The sequence below is a fragment of the Lucilia cuprina genome, chromosome 6, assembly GCF_022045245.1.
Source record: "Lucilia cuprina isolate Lc7/37 chromosome 6, ASM2204524v1, whole genome shotgun sequence".
Classification (NCBI taxonomy): Eukaryota; Metazoa; Arthropoda; class Insecta; order Diptera; family Calliphoridae; genus Lucilia; species Lucilia cuprina.
In genome coordinates, this window is record NC_060954.1 from 62,521,203 (window position 1) to 62,538,729 (window position 17,527).

Here is a 17,527-nt window from a genome sequence, read left to right on the forward strand (position 1 = left end):
TATGTAAATTTAGTTGTTGTTGCTTTTTTTTACACCACAATGCGATAAATAATGATGCATACAAATATTTTATCATCAAACGGATTTGTTTCTGTTTTTTATTTTGTTTTGTTCACAATTAAAGAAAATCAGACACACAACAACTATAACAACAACAACAAAAAAGAATCTTGTGTCAAGATTTATTTATAATTCATTCGAGGAGTAGTAAGTAATGCCTGCTGGTACTGGTGGTACTGGTATATTATTTTGCTGCAAACTGAGTGCAACTTTTTAAATCTATTGAATTGTTGTTATTACGTATGTGTTCATGTTCATGTTGTTGTTGTTGCTTTTTTTTTATTCAAACCCTCTACCAACCTGCGCAATACTCAGCGTAAGTGGTACCAATGTCTATTTGTATGTATTGAAATTCATACATACGTACATATTTGTCTATATATTTGTTTGTTTGTATGCATGTATTCAGTGTATTTGCTTTGTGAGTACTCAGTCATTGTACACTTGAAATTCCATAAACAAAAAGCTTTTTGTATGAGAATTGTATGTTACCACCCACACTAAACTACATTGACGTGACTACGTTCATATGTATGAATGTATGTGCAAGTATCTACATATGTGTATTGTTCAGTTTTATTTGAAATTCATAAAGTGAAAACGAATTTTTGTGTATTTTTTTTTTTGTGAATGTGTGTGTCTTTATGATTTTGATTTAAACAAAAACTGCTAGAATATTTTGTAGAGTAAAAAAAGAAGTATTTCATAGATACACACTTACCACATATTGAAATGAAACAAACTGTGTTCATTAAAATGTATTTTTTTAAGGTAAAAATGCACAATTATCTGTAAGAACGTGTGTATCTAAGAGTGGTTGACTATAGAAAGTGATTAAAATTAAATCATTAAATGAGTATCTAGCCAAAAGTCACGTGTTATCAAATACATACACATGCATTTGGCATGTTTTTTATACAGAATTAAGACATGATTATTTAATCTTTTAAAATAATTATGAGCGGATGTTTTAGGTTCAATTCATGCCAGAGACACTGGTAAGGGGCGCACAACACGATGGTGTCCTAGATGTATTTATTAGGATTTGATATAAATATATACTGAAAACAAAGATAGCCCGAATCACACAAAAAAGTTAGAAGTTCCAAGAATCAAATTGACATTCTCAACAAAGTGTACTTTTGTGCCTCGTCTGTCCAAACGAATAAATCGACGGTACCATTCGGACATTCCAAGAAATTGTTCAAGTTGTCTAAAAGATTTAGGAACTAGAAATTGGGAAATTGCCCTAACTTTACCGGAATCCACTTTTATTGCATCTTGTACAATCATATGGAAATACTTAAGCAAAAATTTTAAAATGTTATCAAGGAGCAGGATTGTCCACAACAGCTAGGAAATTGGATGCAGCAGCAATTAAAGACGAAATGCTGCTAAAACTCTTTAAACTTTCCCTAGGAAGAAAAATAGATTCAATTTCACCCACCTCCCAAATCGACACAAAGGTCAACTGTTGACAGCGTTAAAGTAGTATTCTGCGTTCGGGGACCGAAGCGAGAGTCGTGAGCTACGGAAATCTAGCCAAAACATTACAGGAAACCTGTACCGTATTTAACTCATTTTATTAAAGAACATTTTTTGGTCCTTTTTGGAACGTTATAATAACTCCAAGACTAAAATGTTGTATGCTATTTTAAAGTCTATTCTGTCAGCCATCAAATAAATAATAAAAATCTAACATATCTTCTTTCTTCTTCGAGATATGTTTACATAAAACTTGATATTTCAAATTTAGGATATCATCCAGTAAATTTGATGGACTGACAACATTATTAGATCGAATCAGAAAGTGATTTTAAGCCGATTGAAACATTTTTAGGTAGGTGTGACTATATTATATTTTTGTTTCTAATAAATATTAGTTAGAAAGCAAGGTATAAATACAAATATATCGACAACCATAAGCTTTTCAAGCTTTTTGTCAAATGTTAGAACTTTATTATAAGGTTGACAGAACGGACTTTCAGATGACATTCAATATTTTATAAATAAAGTATAGAAAGGTATAACTAGGTCATATGTTTTCGACTTTTTAAAATTTTGTCGGTCTGAAATCGTAATCATTAACACTTCATATCAGGGTATCCGAAATTGGAATGATTCGTTCCCGAACTCAAAACCACATGTTGCTAGAAAGATTTGAAAAGTAAAATAAGTATTTATTCATACATTATGGCAGTCGCGGATTCCGCCCAAGAGCTTGGGGGAAATTTTGTTCTTTTTAACTTATTTTTTCTCTTTCTCCCGTTGGTTAGCGCCTGTATTACGGATACAAAAATATATTTACGTTTTAGGGTTAAATTCTATTTTTTCAGTGTCATTATAAATATAGCTCTCCATAACATATTTTTCAGTAAAATCGGTTGAAAACTAAATAACATTTCAATTTTACTTTGGCTTTCACAGTTTATGCGTTAGCATTATCCGATTTTACTAAACAAAACCTCTAAAAGTACAACTAATAGAAAGCAACTAGTAAGTACAACTTCCACCACTCTTCTAAAGGACTTTTTTTCAAGATCACCTACATTTTTTAAAAACTTATCGTAAGATTACTCTTTTTTTTTTGCTCAGAAAGGCCAATACGCCACATCCACTACTCTTCTAAAGGACTCTTTTTTCAAAACAATCTACATATTTCGAAAACGTATGTTAAGACTACTCAATGTTGCTCAGAGAAGCCAATACGTTTCTTTCTAAAGTTTTTTTTCTAAAATCTTTAACTTCTTAAATCATATCGTTTTTATAGTTCTATGGATAGTTCTGACTTGGAGTCTGAGGTTTTTCTTTATAAAATTGCGGTTACTTAATGGATAATAAATACAGCAAATAAAAAACGTATTAACCACTATTCAAAGTAATTACAATTAAATAGAACATGATTCACTTCCGCTGCTCTCTTACACGTTTGCGCCATTAAATGAAGCAACAAACAACAATTTAAATAAATTGCTCCACTTAGAATTAACACGGAATATTTGAAATCTGTAGATGTGTGTATTTTAAACGTGATATTTATAAGAATTTCGAGAATTTAAATTAAAATTATTTTTAATTGTACAAAAATGTTTTAGCTAAAAACTTATATTGAAAAATAATGAGTTCATTATCATGTGATAATTTATGAACTGCTTTTAGAATATTCAAAATCTTTGAAACTAATCAATTTGATTGTTTTAAAACCTTTGTGAAAAGATTGCAAATTCTAATTTCTTCTGAATTTAGGATTGTAATGATCGGTCGGAATGATCTTATAACAATTTTATTTTCCTCAACACTATCCAATCTGAGGCAGATTTTTCTGAGCTCCAAAAAAGAAAGTTTATTTTCACATTTTCTATTAGCAATTATTTGAATTTTTTTAAGAAAAACAAAACAAAAAGGTTTACTTCTTTGATTCTCAGGAAGTCTTTCAATCGGCCATTTCTTCACATAGGAAGCTAAATCCTTAGAACACTTAAATCAATGAAAATATAATGGTCAAAACATTCCGCTCCAAGATAAAACAAATGCATGCAAACAACTGAACACTTACACATAGCAATACTGCGAGTTAGACGTTAAACAGTTGAAAGACATACAACTGCTATCGGTCAGACAGCTTTTAAGACATACGAGTTGTTCCTCAACTCAAACTTAAATACTAAAAGCAAGGTGGAGCTTTTAAATGAATTTTAAACTTAATGGTTAAAGTACATACTAAAGCATAACTTGGATGGTTTTACGAATAAAACACCACAGCGTGTTAGATGCAAAGCTGCTTAAAGCTAAACAAAAGTAATCGGACTGACCTCACGACATTTAAGAAATAACAGCGATAAGTGGTTCTCCAACTTTTCAGGCAGAATTGGAAATGATTGGTATAGTTGGTCTAAGATCAGCAGTTATCAACTTTTTACACAGTCCTTTGTTAAATAGTAAACAAGGTTGTTGCCCTTAATATCAACCGTTCACTAGTGTAAGACCTCTAGAGACGTCCGAAACTCTTGAGAAACTTTCTTTGTGTTTGGGATTCTAAGCCCATTTTTTCAAAGAATACATGGTAATTAACTCTAATAGAGTTACAACCAATTATTTGAAGTTCCTTCGAATTATGTTCCCTTTATTTGATTCCTCCTGGGTACATAGAGTACCTACAACATCATTTTATCTTATTTTATTTTGATCTTATTGAATGACATCGGATTTTGCCAATCTCCAGCTGCATTGTTCAATGCATTTATTGTTCGGACGTCCACTTTTTCTACTGGCCTTTGGATTTCATTCTAAGGCGAACTCGTTTCCACTTTTTTCTAATAATTTGCGTTATACGTATTTCATTTGGTCTTCTCCATAATTGAGTTTAGACAGAAAATGCGCATTTCATAGAGTAGAGTTGTTCTAAGTCAAGCATTGAATATTTGCAACTTTGTGTGTCTAAATGTGTAGATATCTGTGGTATTCTCCATATCTTGTTCAATCGACAGAAAACTGCTCTAACTTTGCCCTATTTAAAGCTTATGATCTATTCATGCTTGTTTTTGCTGTATCTCTTATAGTGTTCGAGATAAACGGACTTTTATGTTTTCACTCAAAATATTGGTTTTAGGTATGAAATAGAAGTGATCACAGAATTCGCTTGTTTTTGCTGTATCTCTTATAGTTTTCGAGAAAAACGGACTTTTATGTTTTCACTCAAAATATGGGATTGTGGTATGAAATAGAAGTGATCACAGATTTGAATTTTGGAGGTTTACTTTCAGGTCAACATCTTTGGAATGGATGACTTAACCGTTCACTTTGGCCAACAAATTTGGAATGGATGATCAAATCGTTCTTCTGATCAAATTGCTCTTAATATTGCTGAGCATGTGGTATATAAGACAAATATCATTTGCGAAGTTAAGATCTTCAAGATGTCGATGAAAATTCTAGACAATTCCTTTCTTATCTCACAAACATAATATAACACCGTTAAAAACTGCCGCTAAGAGCAGAAATGGGGGAGAATAACACTGCTTTACACCTACATAATTCTACTATACTTCTCGTGAAAATTATTCTCAATCTTAAAATCATCAATGATTCTGTTACACTGAATAGAACCATCCTTAAGACGTTCGAACGTTGCAGATTTCTGTTCGATAGAATTAGTAGTCTACAAACAGTTATATAGAGATGAATTGTGTTTATATTCTAGTTTATGTTATTGGGTTCCAGTTAAGTTTGCTATCCAATATCGGACTAAATGGCTGCTTATCGGACTAAATTGTAGTTGGATGCATGCGAAAAGTCAAGTAGAGTCGAAGGGACTCCGTTGTGCCATCTCGAAACTAAATATTTGCTTTCATTTGAATTACGTATAAATTGCTATTGAATTTCAATCACCTTTATGATGAAAACTATCACTGTTTGTGTACTTATTTCGGGTTTAGATGTTTATTATCTCATTTTTATTGATTAAATCGTTAATTAAATATTGTTGTTTTGTTTGATAACTGCAATTTTCACATCATCCCATACTTAGGTAACTCTTTGTCTATTATGGCTCTTAGCATAGTGTATATTTTACGTTTATTGGACTGAATCTCCTCATGATTCCTATTTAAACTTTATTAGGTTACGTTATGCCAATAATTTATACTTTTTTGCTTCACCTCACGTATATTTGTTATAAATAACGATATTAAACGTTATTTCTTATTGTACCCTTTTTATAACTATATTAAATTCTTTAAAGATTTTAGCAAATATCTAACTTTTAAAAACAAAAAAGCAAAATCTTCAGTTCATAACTATATATCTGGGAAAGGTTAAGGAGATAGAGATAAAGTTAAATTTCAGTTTAAAGTTCATTGAATTCACTGAACACAAAGGATTTGTGGCAAATAACAATTTGATAGGTTGAGACAAGGAAGAGCTGAAAACAGTGAGAGCTACAAACACATTTGTCCACCATTTGTCTGAAAAGTTTTCAAAGATTTAAAAAAACACGAAAACGAAAAACAAGGAAAAGTATTCAAAACTCTAAAGGGAAAGTAGGGGAAGCAGCAAGAGTGCAGCAGAGTAAGTATATAAAGGATAGGAAAATAAAAGAAAAAGCAAATAAAATAAAATACATAAACAAGTAAATAAACACAAAATTCTCAAAATCAAATGTTTTTTTAGTATATAATTCTAGAACATACAATTACGATGAGAAAAAACCAAACACAGCAACAACGTTAGCTGAAAAGTAGATTATATAAAACTCATAGGAACTTTACAGGCATTCGGTAGATAGATGAAGGTAGTTAGGTAAAGAGAAGTTATATATGAAGTGAATGTATTTATATAAATACACTGCGAGGGTATGTAAGTATGTTTATGTATAACAAGTCTGAAGCTATATATGTACATAACGAGAATGTATATATAAAAATCAACTGCAACGAATGCAAAAAAAACAACAATAACAACAGCAGCAGACTAAAATGAAACAAACACTCAAACTAAAGCCAGCAGATACAGATACATACATTCGTAACAAACATACACTCGTACATAAAAGTCTGACAGTCAGTCAGGCAGGCCATTAAAAATACAAAACCTTTTAGTATAAATCCAACAGCGAATACAAACGGTTCGTCGTAAAACGATAAAAACGCATCTCTACCGACAACAACGTTTCTAATATTGCTCAGCTTGTTGTTGTTGTTTTCAAAAGTATCTGTGTGTTTGATTACATGAGTTTATAGATAGATGTGTGAGTGCAACTGGCGCCCTAATAGTGAAACATTAAAAACAAGTATTAAAACAAAATAAAAGAGTACAATTCGCCTTTGACTCTATACAAATGAGTGTTAATTGTAATTTAAACTCAATAGTTTACAGTAAAATCAAACAACTCAATTTATCAAACAAGAGAGAGAGTGTGTTCAGCAATAAAAGAAAGAGATGGCTAACTAAACTCAATTCTCTATATAATACAAATAACTAAAAGAGATAGAAATATCTAGAGGCCACGAAAAAAAGTCAATAACTCTGCTAGAGTAAAAATTTAACTCATTTACCTAAATACTACTGAAAAGTATATAGAAAAAATATACCAGCAGTGAGTGGTGTGTAGTGTTCAGTTAGGTAGACAAACAGTATATAAAAAAATGCTACTTATATACTAAATATGTTGTATATAAGATACAGGCAAAAAAAAGCCATTTAATTGAGCATATGTATCTGCTGGCGAGCATATAAACTCAATGCTAAGAAGCATTTCAACGCGGAACGTTGAATTGAAAAGACGTGTACCGGAAAATTTAAAGAAAACTGAAATTAAAAAATTAATTAATTAAGAAAAATTTAAGTGTTTGAAAAAAAAACAAGTTTTTGAATAATAAAAAAATATTGAAAAATTTACTACTTCCCTCAAAAATATAATTTTTTAAAATAATATTACAATTGCATTCGTGTAAGAGTGTATGCGATATTTTACAAATTTAAAATAAAAGAGAAAAGAAGTTGAGAAAAATTTTACGAAATAACGTTGAAAACAAAATTGATAATACATATCTTAGCTTATAGTGAAAACAAGCTAAAGAATAAATAAACAGCAGCGTGTTATACATACAGTTACACAAACACACACACAAAGAAAAAAAATGTATAAATAACAAAAAAGGAATATAAAATAAATAGATGAAAAAAAAAAATATAATCACACACAAAAAAAAGAGAAAATCTCTAGTTAAAGTTGAAATTTTTTTGTAAAGATATGAAAAAAATTTATACAAAATAAATTACATATTGTGAAAGTTTTTTTATAATAAAACAAAAAAAGTGTTTAAAAATTAAATTACAAAAAAAATCATAATTTGGATTACTTTACCCACACTTTTGGATTACCCTTTTGAAATATTGGATTAAACACGCTTAAAAACATGGATTTAAATTATTGGATTATTATTTTAAATTTATTACCCTTAAATTTAAAGGTAATTATTTTTTATTTTAATTAAATAAGTAATTATTAATTAAAATTACAAAAACTTGCTTAATTTTTGTAATTACATATTTTCCTTGATTTTATCCCTTATTTTATGTTCTACGTTTTCTCACTCATACAAATTATTGCCTTTTGTTGTAATATATCCCTCCATCCACTATATACTATTATTTATTTTTCCTTTCCTTACTTTTTTGCTTTGTTTCCATCGTTTATTTATTTTATTCTTCTTTCAATATTTACCACCACCATCATACTTTTACACAGTCATACAAAATATCTACGTTTTTTTGTTTTGTTTTATATTTTTCCAGCTGTAGTTTTTATCACTAATAAAATAAACACATTTCAAAATTACAAACAATTCTCTTAACAAAAATCCACAATCACACATATTTTGTGTTGCACTCTCTCGTTTTTTTCTCATTTTCTTTTGTTATTGCTCTTTCTGCTTGAAAAATCCTCTCACACATAAACTATATTAGTATAGAGTTGCCAGGAATTGTTTTGTATTTTAACTCTATGACAGTTTCATTCCTAATTTTAAGGGCAATTTTAATGATAAACAACTAATGTCCATGAACGTTATGATACACTAAAAAGGTCCATAGACGTTATGACAATATTCTTGGACATTGTGACACTTTAAAACGAGAAATGTACTGGACCATTTTTGTAGAATTTAGGAAAGAGAAACTCTTATCCTGAATAGATTTGCTTTTAAATTTGGTATATGTTTGCATTTTGGATTCTTTTAAAAAATGTTTCCTTGATACCGGCTTCGCCAAATTACGCTTTTTTGATAAATTGACTCTTTTAAATCCATGGACTTTATGTCATTTTGCCCATAGACATAGTGACACTTTTGAAATTGTCTTAACGTACATGGACAATATGAATCAACTAAGTATGTCATAACATTCATGGACATTGTGCAACTAGAGATTATGACAAGCCTGCTTATTAGACCTCGGTCCGCTTTGTATGCGCCTAATTTTGTATATAATACTCTCCCCATCTTTCAAAGTAATTCCGAATATTAGATACAATCTGATTTTTTGCACATAGCCCCGTAGAGAATTGAAATTTGCGAAAGAATTGGGAGTTTTGATAGATTTAACTAAACTGATGACAATTTTAATCACATGATTAAGTTCATTACTCCTTCTAGCACTTACATACATTACATGTCACAACACCACTACTTGCCTCTTCCAAACCTTACATGGAATTCAATATCAAAGATTTAATAAATTTTCAATAGCTCATCTAATCTCACAAGAGAGTATAATCCAGAAGAATCTTTTAAACTATATCTCTATGATTGACTCAAAACTAGTGACATAAAAGGATATTTAAGAAGATCGTAAAATGATTAATTGATTAAATCTGGTCTCACGACCTCGAGAAAATATATAAAACAGAATTATTTTTATAAAAAAGGAGATTTTAAAATCACTTTTAGGAATATTTACAACTAATAAAAACATGGCAACCCGTTTTGTTAAAGACCTATTAAATTTATTAAAGTATTTTTGTTATAAATGTGTATAAAATTAAAAAAAAAACTAAAGCTAATTAAATTTTATAATAAAAGCCAAAATTTTAAAGTTTAATTACAAATAAAAAATAGCCTTGTTAATCTCATATAACGACTCTATTCTTTCCTATTACTTTAACTTTTATCATATTATTACTTTATGTCTTTTATATTCTGTTTTTTCTATAATAAAATTAAGCAAATAAATCTAAAATTTCTTTACAAAACTAATATTTCAGCCTTAAAAAGATCAAATTACTTTTTGTTGGCCTAAAACAAAACAAAAGAGCAAAATAAAGTAGAATACAAAGTAAAGAAGACATAACAAAAAAAATAACAACAAATTATGTCCCCTGTACCGCTACCTGTGACAAATTCTGCCTCAAAAACACAAACAACTGCAACGACTAAAGTGGCAGAAGCAACAACAACCATTTCAACTTTGCCAGTCAAACTAAAAACGGCAACAGCAACAAACATGGCGAATTCCAATACAACATACAAGCAAATGGAACAACAAAATAAAAACACCAGCAATAACAATAATAATGCGGCTGCAGTAACAAATGTCAATAAAACAAAAACACAAAATCGACAACAACTCAAAGAAATGTCATCATCAGCCTCTTCAACCTCAACATCATCTTCCTATTCCTGCTCTTCTTCATCAAGCTCCAATGCTAAGAATGTCATAACATCTCAATGTGACAGCAGCAGCAGTAACAGTAATAATGACAATAAAAGCATTAAAAACGAATCCAATCAATCCTGTGATACTGTCATTAAAACCGAATTAGAGTCAAACGATCAACAACATCATCAGTTGGCCAATGATAATGATGGTCAAGATGAAATGGAGAACAATGATTTGCAATTGTCGGCAATGCGCCAGCGACCCATCTTAATGAGTTCCGTTAATTCGCACATCATTTGCAGTCTGTGTTTTGGTTATTTGATTGACGCCACAACCATAGTGGAGTGTTTGCATTCATGTAAGTAGTTTTTTATTTTTTTGTTTATGTATTATTATTTATTATGCTTTTAGTCTTATTTCACATTTCATTGCACAACCTTGATTACTTTGCATACCTTGGGGCGCAATGCTGTAGTATAAATAGAACAAGGACGTCTGACGTTTTTCTTCTCGTACGCGTAGTTAAGCAACCTTGAATTTATATTTTGTGTCACCTTCAATTGAAGTTATATTTCAGGGATTATTACAAATTTTATACAAAACTAAGGATAATATAAAGTGATACTAATTCAAGAACAAAATTCAAAATAAAGGATTAACAGAAGCCGAATGTATGTAACTTTTTGAAGTTAATTTATTTTGATTTCCCACTTGATCAAATAGATGCAATCCTTTTAGGATGTACCGATAGTAAGATTTAATCAAGTCCATTAAATGAATAACGTTTTTTTTCAAATATAAAAAGTTTTTGAACCACATTTTAATCATAACCAAAGTATGGATAAAATATCCTAGAGAAAATATATTTTTTCTACCTACCAAGTATGTACAAAGCATTTCCCATAAAAGAATGGGATTTTTCGCCTTATTGCAAATATAACATGTCAAATGATAAAATATTATTTTAATATGAAAATGTATTTAAGAGTATAAATCAAAAAAAGGGGGTTGAAATGTTGAGTAAATGAAGAACAATTGCAAAAGGATTCTGTGCGTTAAGCCTCTAAAAAGGTGTCCTTTTTCACTAACACAATTTTTAAACAATAAAAAAAATGTTGTTGAAATATGAAAGGATTTTTTCATTATATTTATATGTTTTTTTATCTCTTTTTTAATTCCAGTTTGCCATAGTTGTTTAATCAAACACTTGAGAACGGAACAGTATTGTCCACGTTGCGAAATGATGATAAATACCGCAAAACCCAATATAAAGTAAGTATTTCAAAAAACAAAAAACTAATAATTGTTTAAAATTTACAAGAAATTCTTATCTGAAATTTTTATAAGTACTTGCCGACGGCATTTGAAAAATCTAATTTTATTTCTTCAAATGTCTGCTTCTAATATACAACAACATGAAATAACTTAAAAACAGAACTGAAATTAATAAAATTCTTTATATAAAAAACAAAAACAACAACAATAAACAACATCTTAAAGCCGTGACAAACAAGACAACAACTACAACAACCAACATAGACATTAAACCCCTGAATATCAAAAGAAAGAATACACAGAGTGTAAGAAGACAAGCAAAAACACACGCACACAAACCCTATACAATAGATACTCATCCCTCTTAACACATTTAAACAGATTCAATACAATTTATGAATATAACACAAAAATATATTAAAAAACTTCGTTTTAAATAAACGCCTAAGACTTTTTGTAAAACGAGGACTGGGTGTAATATTAGTAGAGTTATGTTGTATTTGCTGTTTGCCAGAATGCAAACAGCGTGCTAAGTAATGAGCCTTATAATAAAACATCTGCGTCAACATTTCATTACACGACGTCTACTATTTATACAAACTTTCAAGTCACAACACATATTGATACAAAAGATAGAGAGCAGAAAGACCGGCAGCCAGCCAAATAGATAGACGGACGGAGGGACGGACTTTTATACAGACTTTTTAAATATATACATATATAGTTTTGTTGTTGCTTTTTGTATTTCATGCTAATGTTATTATTACCTGCTTAGTTAGACACGCTCGTACACATTTCTAGCCCCGTCTTTTTCAATTTGTTAAGAGTCATGTTTTACGCTTAAATGATCTATTTGAAAAATGCATAAATGGTTTTTGCAAGTTACGCTTAAAAATTTAGTTTTAACAAAGGTTTGGATTAAAACTAATTCTATTATTACTTTTTTGTCATTTTAGGCCCGATACAACATTGCAAGCTATTGTTTATAAACTGGTGCCAGGTCTATACGAAAAAGAATTAATGCGCAAGCGAGCCTTTTACAAAGATCGTCCAGAAGAAGCCGCTTTAGCCACACCAGAACAAAGAGGTGACGATACTGAACATTTAATATTCAGTCCCTCGGATTATATGTCAATATCTTTGGAATATGCGGATATAGAGTAAGTATTTTAACCTTCACGCTTCTTTAACTATCTCATCAAACAATTTCAAACTATAAAAACCTCTTTATTAACCTTTGCTCTTCCCTTTCTTCTTCTCTTGTCGTTTTTTCCCCCATTAGTGAGCACATGAAATCGAACGCTGAATATAGTGAATTATTAAAACCCCGTTATCTACAGTGCCCAGCCATGTGTACAGTAGCTCATCTAAAAAAGTTAGTGTATGGTAAATTCGAAATTAATTGCAATCGTTTTACTATTGATATCATGTATAAAGTTAAAACTATAGTATTACTTGATCATTACACCCTTATGGATGTAGCCTATATATACACGTGGAAAAGAGATGCTCCCATGCGTTTTTATTTCCGCGTCAAACAATCACCGAAACCCTTGATAAGAGTTAAGAAAAATCTCTTAACACAGCCTAAGAAAGAAATTGTGCCAGTAGTGGAGGAACCAAAATTACATTCCCAAGCCATGTGTATAGTGCATGAGCCCACACCCTCCCTAGCAGCCTCGGTTAGTAGTAATAAAATACTTGAGCCCGAAGAAATCAAGCAAGAAAATGAATCAGAAGTATCCTCAACCACAGAGATTCCCCCACCATCGGTGCCAGAACAAAAACAATTTGAAATTGTACAACCTCAAAGTCCTTCGATTAGTTCGCATGAGACTTCTCTAACCGATAAGCTGAAAATTACCCTAGTAAATAAAGCGGTAAAAGATAAATCTTCTTATAGTGATGTCAATTCACCGGCCCGAGTTAAAACGATGAAAGAGAAAAAAGACAATCACAAAACTTCTCCTTCCACTTCGTCACAGAAAGACGAACGTAAAGTGGAAAATATCAAGCTAAAAATAGATCTGTCAAAACAAAATAGTGTTACAATTATCAATATGTCGGATCCAGAGCGCAAGGAGATAGTTAAGCCTGTTAAGCCCGAAAAAGAATGGAAAGTTAAGACTAAAAAGGATAAAGACAGCAGTCCGAAGTCTTCTCCAAAGTCTTCACCTCATAGTGAGCGTAAGAGCAAGACTCCCAGCCCTCTAACAGTGCCTCCACTCACCATCAAAGCAGAACGCATTAGTCCTTTAGCAAAAACAAACTTACCCAGCCCTTTAGAAGAAGAGGATAAGAAATCGCAATTTTTGAAATCCTTCGCTTTGACACCCACTAAAAACATAAAAACCGAAAAATTGGAAACCAAACCTTCCAAAACCTCACTCAAAGAATTTACACACAGTATTGTTAATAAAACTATTGCCAAGGATCCTCTTCAAATATCTTCGTCTTCGAAACGCAAGAGCAAGGAGCCTGTTAAAGCTGTTGTAAAGAAACCCAAACTATCACCACCATTGGCAACAGAAGATTTTAAAATCAAATTACCACCAATAGTGAATGCTAAACCCGCGTCGCCTTCTACCAATAAAACCCTAATGCCTCCACCTCCCGCAGTAACAGCCATGAAACCACCCACAGCTTTACCCAAGAAGTTGCAGAAATCACAGCAATCAAAGGTAACTGCAGCTCCACCAGGCTCGTTAACACCACATCCTATGCATGGTGGCAATACGGGAATACAACTGGCGGCACCCGGCAGTCGTACACCCATTGCTAAAAGATTTCAACCAATTTTGCCTAAAACTCCTCGTATTAATCCATTCGCTAATATACCCAGCGATGTCAATAAGATTCTTAAAGATGCTGGTACCGAAATCAAAACAATTCCAAAGGAACCTGTCTCCTCTAAAGTATATGGACCAAAAACTGATGCTGCCCCCGTAATGGGTCCTCCATCTATGCCTGCACCTCCCGCTAAAACATCAAATCCCACAAATGCTGCCTCCAATGCCAGAAACAATGCCAATGTTTCCTCTTCATCATCGTCTGCGAAACCGGGGGCTGGTAGCAAAAATAACAGTTATTTGAACTTGGCTTTATTCAATGCTTCCAAATCAAAGGGTAACGAAGTGCCACCTGGTTGCCGTACACCCATGTACACACCAAATTCACCCATCTACTCGCCTAGCTCACCTCAATATGTGCCTAATTACAACATTCCTACTATGCCCACATACAAATACACCCCAAAACCAAGTAACGCTGGCAGCTCGTACTTACAAAATGTGTTGGGCTCAAATAATCAAATGTCTAGCCTCTTTCCCAGCCCACCAGTTAAAAAGGATACAAACTCTAGTGGCAGCAATGGCAATAACAATCCCACGAATTTGACAAACAATCGCAGTGAGCCTCAAGCACCCAAACGTGTCTATTCCTTTGCCAGAAGTCCCAGTCCAGTTGAAGATCCCCCAGAGAAACAATTGAAGGTTAAATCTTTGCTGAACTCCTGTAATATCAACATACCCTCTTCGCTGTCCATTACAATTACACGAGAAGACGGAGAAACTTCATGCAATGGTGCCACATATCCCAAACACAAGAGTCCAGTAAACAACTATATAGAGATTCTCAAATTACCTGACCAGCCAGCCGATAACACGGACTCCAAACGCTTATCGCCTCCAATTCAGAACACAAACAATTCTCTTTTCCCTAATCCGCCAGTTAGGAGGGTGGCAACACCACCTCTAAATACAGTTAAACAGAACAACAATTCACCCCAACAAAATGGAAACAACACTAAACAATCTCCCCCAGCAACAGTACCACAAAACTTGGTAAATCATAAGACGTCCTCAAATAATATGCCCCCTAACATGAACTTAATGACAAAGAATCAAAATGTGTCTAATAAATCTCCTGTGGCAGCAACAAACAACAAATCTCCGGCCAATACTCAAAAATCTCCCATCAATGCAACTGACAAGAAGACTCCAAGTCCTGAAAAACGCCCAAATCCTTCACTCACAGAACAAAAATCACCCAATGGAGGTGACAACTCGGCCAGCAAAAAGTTCAGACACATATTACCCCGTCAAATTGCTGCAATTAATACACAGCCCGATGTGAATCCAACAAAGACGACCAATAATGCGGGTAATGTCATTGGTACTTATTCTTCACCCACTGGCGTTAATGTCAAAATACATTCCAACAACAAAAAGGTACAACCTTGTAAAAAATCTCCTGGAGCACATGCTGCTGGAGCAACAAACAAACAACAGAACCAAGCTCAAAATGCGGCTCACAATGGCCTCAAAGCCCCAACAAAATCACCACAAACTTCAAAAAACAATAACAGCAAAACAACATCACCGCCAGTTTTAAATGCCAACAATGCAAGTAAGTTGTCTCCAACCCCAAATATGCCTACGCTACCACCCACCCTTCCACCTGGTCTCACACATCCCATGCAATCAATGCTGCCTCCACACTTGGCAGCTGCGGCTGCTTGTCAAAATGCTGCTGCCGGCCAAGCTGAATTAAGTAAATTGCTCAAGGAAAATCTATTGAGGGCTCAAGTTCAAGCGGCCGTTGCTAATCAATCAAATATGTTTTATCCATATGCTGCTAATGCGGCTGCTGCTGCACAATTGGGCCAATTCAATCCCACCATGTACAACTACCAACAGGCTTACATCATGGATCAGTTATCACGCATGCAGAGAGCTGGCAACGAGGCCTTCTCTGAATACATGCAAAAATTAAAGAACAGCATGGATGCCAATAAACCCCCCGCCGAGATGCTTACACAACCTCAACAACAGCAGCAACATCCAACAAAACCCATGCAAAACACCAAGAAATTGTCTAGTCCCAAATCACTAACCGGTCCCAATAATCCCCCCAACTCCGTTTCAACTACAGCGCCACATTCTGCCATAACAAATCCCACAAAAGACTTTCAAGCTGCAAAAACAAAGTGAAGTTATTTCCCAAACAAAACAGCAACAATTTGGAAAAACTTCAACTTGAATATAAGCTACAAAAAAGGAATCAAATTCCTTTGAAAACACTTATTTAAAATTTATTCAAATACAAAAAAAATGTTTCCTTAATTTTAAAATTATTTTGTATGTAAGTGTTATTTATTTAAAAGATGTTGTTTTTGTTTAGATTTGATTATTTTAACATTTGTTTCAGTTTAATAAGTTCAGCAGTTTATTTGAAAACAATTTTAGTTTCATTTTACTCAATTTTATTAATTAAGGTCGATAAAACAAAACAAAAGTATTATTAATGTAAATAGCAACAAAAGTGTACAAAATGCCTGTAAATATTTAAAGAATGGAATTTTATTAGTTTTTATTATTCTAATATTTAAGATTAAGTTTTAAGGAAAGAAAACAATTGAATTATTCAATATATATTTAAAGAAAAGAAAGAAATATCATTAAAATAAAACCAAAATATTTTTATAAAAAAATCCCTGTGTGTTTCTGTTTTTTTATTATTATAATAACACACTCACTTACATACATATGTATTTGATATTCGAACAGCTTTAGGTTTAATCTGTTAGAAATCCCCAGCAGATCGACGTTTAAATGGAAATGTCTTCATTTCAAATGTCTATAGTCTTCGATGCTGCTTACTGATGATTAAATTCGATGATTTATGTGCGTGTGTGTGCACCCAGGCGACAAATGTTGCTCGAACATTAAAGCAACGTGTATCGCCTTTCCCAAAAACCCAACATAAACAATGTACAAACAACAGTAAGGAGGACAAAAAAAAGAAAATGCTAAGAGGGAAAGAATTTGAGATGGTTAGAAAAAAATCCCGCTTAAAATACAACAATAACAAAAGAAAACATGAAAAATGCCTTAACCGGAAATAACAATAATACACACTTACTAACTCACACATACAGACAACTAACAATGACGTAGATAAGGAACATCATCATCACAAACGTAATCATTATCGTCATCATCTTCATCAAAAAAGAAAAAGTACCAACAACAAAAGC

At 32.3% G+C, this 17,527-nt stretch overlaps 1 protein-coding gene across 1 annotated transcript; it reads left to right on the forward strand.

Annotated features, from left to right (window-relative positions):
• The first annotated feature begins 7,784 nt into the window (after positions 1-7,784).
• LOC111675947 (polycomb group protein Psc) lies at positions 7,785-16,770 on the forward strand. Its single transcript, XM_023436830.2, has 5 exons — positions 7,785-8,030; positions 9,821-10,573; positions 11,397-11,487; positions 12,447-12,650; positions 12,773-16,770. Exons 2-5 carry the CDS (start codon positions 9,928-9,930, stop codon positions 16,479-16,481), a joined length of 4,650 nt encoding a protein of 1,549 aa, XP_023292598.2. The 5' UTR covers positions 7,785-8,030; positions 9,821-9,927; the 3' UTR covers positions 16,482-16,770.
• The last annotated feature ends 757 nt before the right edge of the window (positions 16,771-17,527 follow it).